We start from the raw sequence: 1,375 nt of genomic DNA, 5'->3' as shown, positions 1-1,375 counted from the left end.
CCCCTGCCTACCCCCACCAACCCCCTGCCTGCTGCCTCCCTCTGCATACCTGTCAGCACATGCTGCTCCTGCTCCTCCCGGTCCAGGGGACGCGTGGTGACAATGAGCCCCGTCTGTGGGTGGATGGAGAACGGCCCCCCAGAGAGACCCCCATAGGACACCTGTCCATTGGCACCTGCGGGGACGAAGGTGGTCCGAGGGCAGCCTAGCAGCAGCCCCAGTGCCTCATTTGGCTCCCAGCCCTGCACCTCCTTGCTCCCAGCTCTCACCTGGGGCTCATGGGTTGTGTGAGATGGTGGGCTCGCTCCCTGGTGGCAGACGTGCGGGGGGGAAGGGGGGTCCCAGCCTAAGCCAGCTGGTGGGAGGCCAGATGGGCCAAGGAGACCCCACAGAACAAAGGCCACGGGCCAGGGGATCAGAAGGAACCACAGTCCTTGTTCCATTCCCACCCTCTCCCAGGATTCAGCCCATCTCCCACCTCCAGGCCAGGTGCTGATCCTTCCCTCTGGTCAGCCAGGCTCTCCAGACCAGCAGAAAGGAGCAGGGTATGCCCAGACCTGGGACTGCATCTCCAGATAGGCCCTGACTGAACTGGGCAGCTCACCCTCGCCTGCATCCTCACCCAGATCCCGGTCCGTGGCCAGCACCTGCAGCACTGGGCTACCAGCCGGAAGGTTCTCCATGATGTGGGCTTCATACTCAGGTTTCTCAAAGGCAGGAGCCTCATCATTGACGTCCAGCACCAGTACGGACAGCAGCTGTGTGGCGGAGAGGCGTGGGAAGCCATGGTCTGTGGCCACCACCGTCAGGTTGTGCTGTGCCACCTCCTCCCGGTTCAGGGCCCGCACAATGGACAGTGCACCTGTGGACACAGGATAGGGGCAAGCTGGGACCAGTGGCACTGGGGCTTATACCTTGGGACTACTATGTGGCTGCAGGCCCTGGGGTGTGCTGGGACAGAGAGGTCTCAGGAGACAGCAGCACTGTGCCGACCAGCTGCTGTGCTTGGGCCTCCCCACACCCCCAGTCTCGCTCCTCCAGGCTCCCCAGCCCACACTCTCCTCCTGTGCACCGCATACCCCTGACACCACCCCTGCACCCTCCCCGCCCTCACCAGTGCTGGGGTTGAGGTGGAAGCGGCCATCACTGTTGCCTGCTCGCAAGGAGTAGCTCACACGTCCGTTCTCTCCCAAGTCGCTGTCCTGGGCCACCACATGCAGTGCCACAAAGCCTGTGGGCTGGTCCTCCATGACGCTGACGGTGGCCGGGGAGAGGAAGACGGGCACGTTGTCGTTCTCATCGGTCACAAACACACGGGCTGTGACAGCAGCTGAGCGGCGCTGGCTGACCTTGCCGGCCTGGTCTGTGGCCTCCA

The 1,375-nt window shown here is 63.9% G+C and overlaps 1 protein-coding gene across 1 annotated transcript in view; it reads right to left on the bottom strand.

Annotated features, from left to right (window-relative positions):
* The window catches only part of DCHS1 (dachsous cadherin-related 1), a 41,312-nt gene that overhangs the window by 12,701 nt on the left and 27,236 nt on the right, over positions 1–1,375 (bottom strand). Inside the window, exons 10-12 of the mRNA XM_008643244.2 lie at positions 1,115–1,370; positions 623–862; positions 50–175 (exon numbers count right to left, since the gene is read on the bottom strand). Of these exons, the coding sequence (XP_008641466.1) occupies positions 50–175; positions 623–862; positions 1,115–1,370 (622 nt within the window). The remainder of the gene's footprint in view (positions 1–49; positions 176–622; positions 863–1,114; positions 1,371–1,375) is intronic.

Source organism: Corvus brachyrhynchos, unplaced genomic scaffold, assembly GCF_000691975.1.
Source record: "Corvus brachyrhynchos isolate BGI_N302 unplaced genomic scaffold, ASM69197v1 scaffold511, whole genome shotgun sequence".
Classification (NCBI taxonomy): Eukaryota; Metazoa; Chordata; class Aves; order Passeriformes; family Corvidae; genus Corvus; species Corvus brachyrhynchos.
Note: the sequence above shows the minus strand (reverse complement) of the source record. Positions and strands in the feature narration are given on the sequence as shown.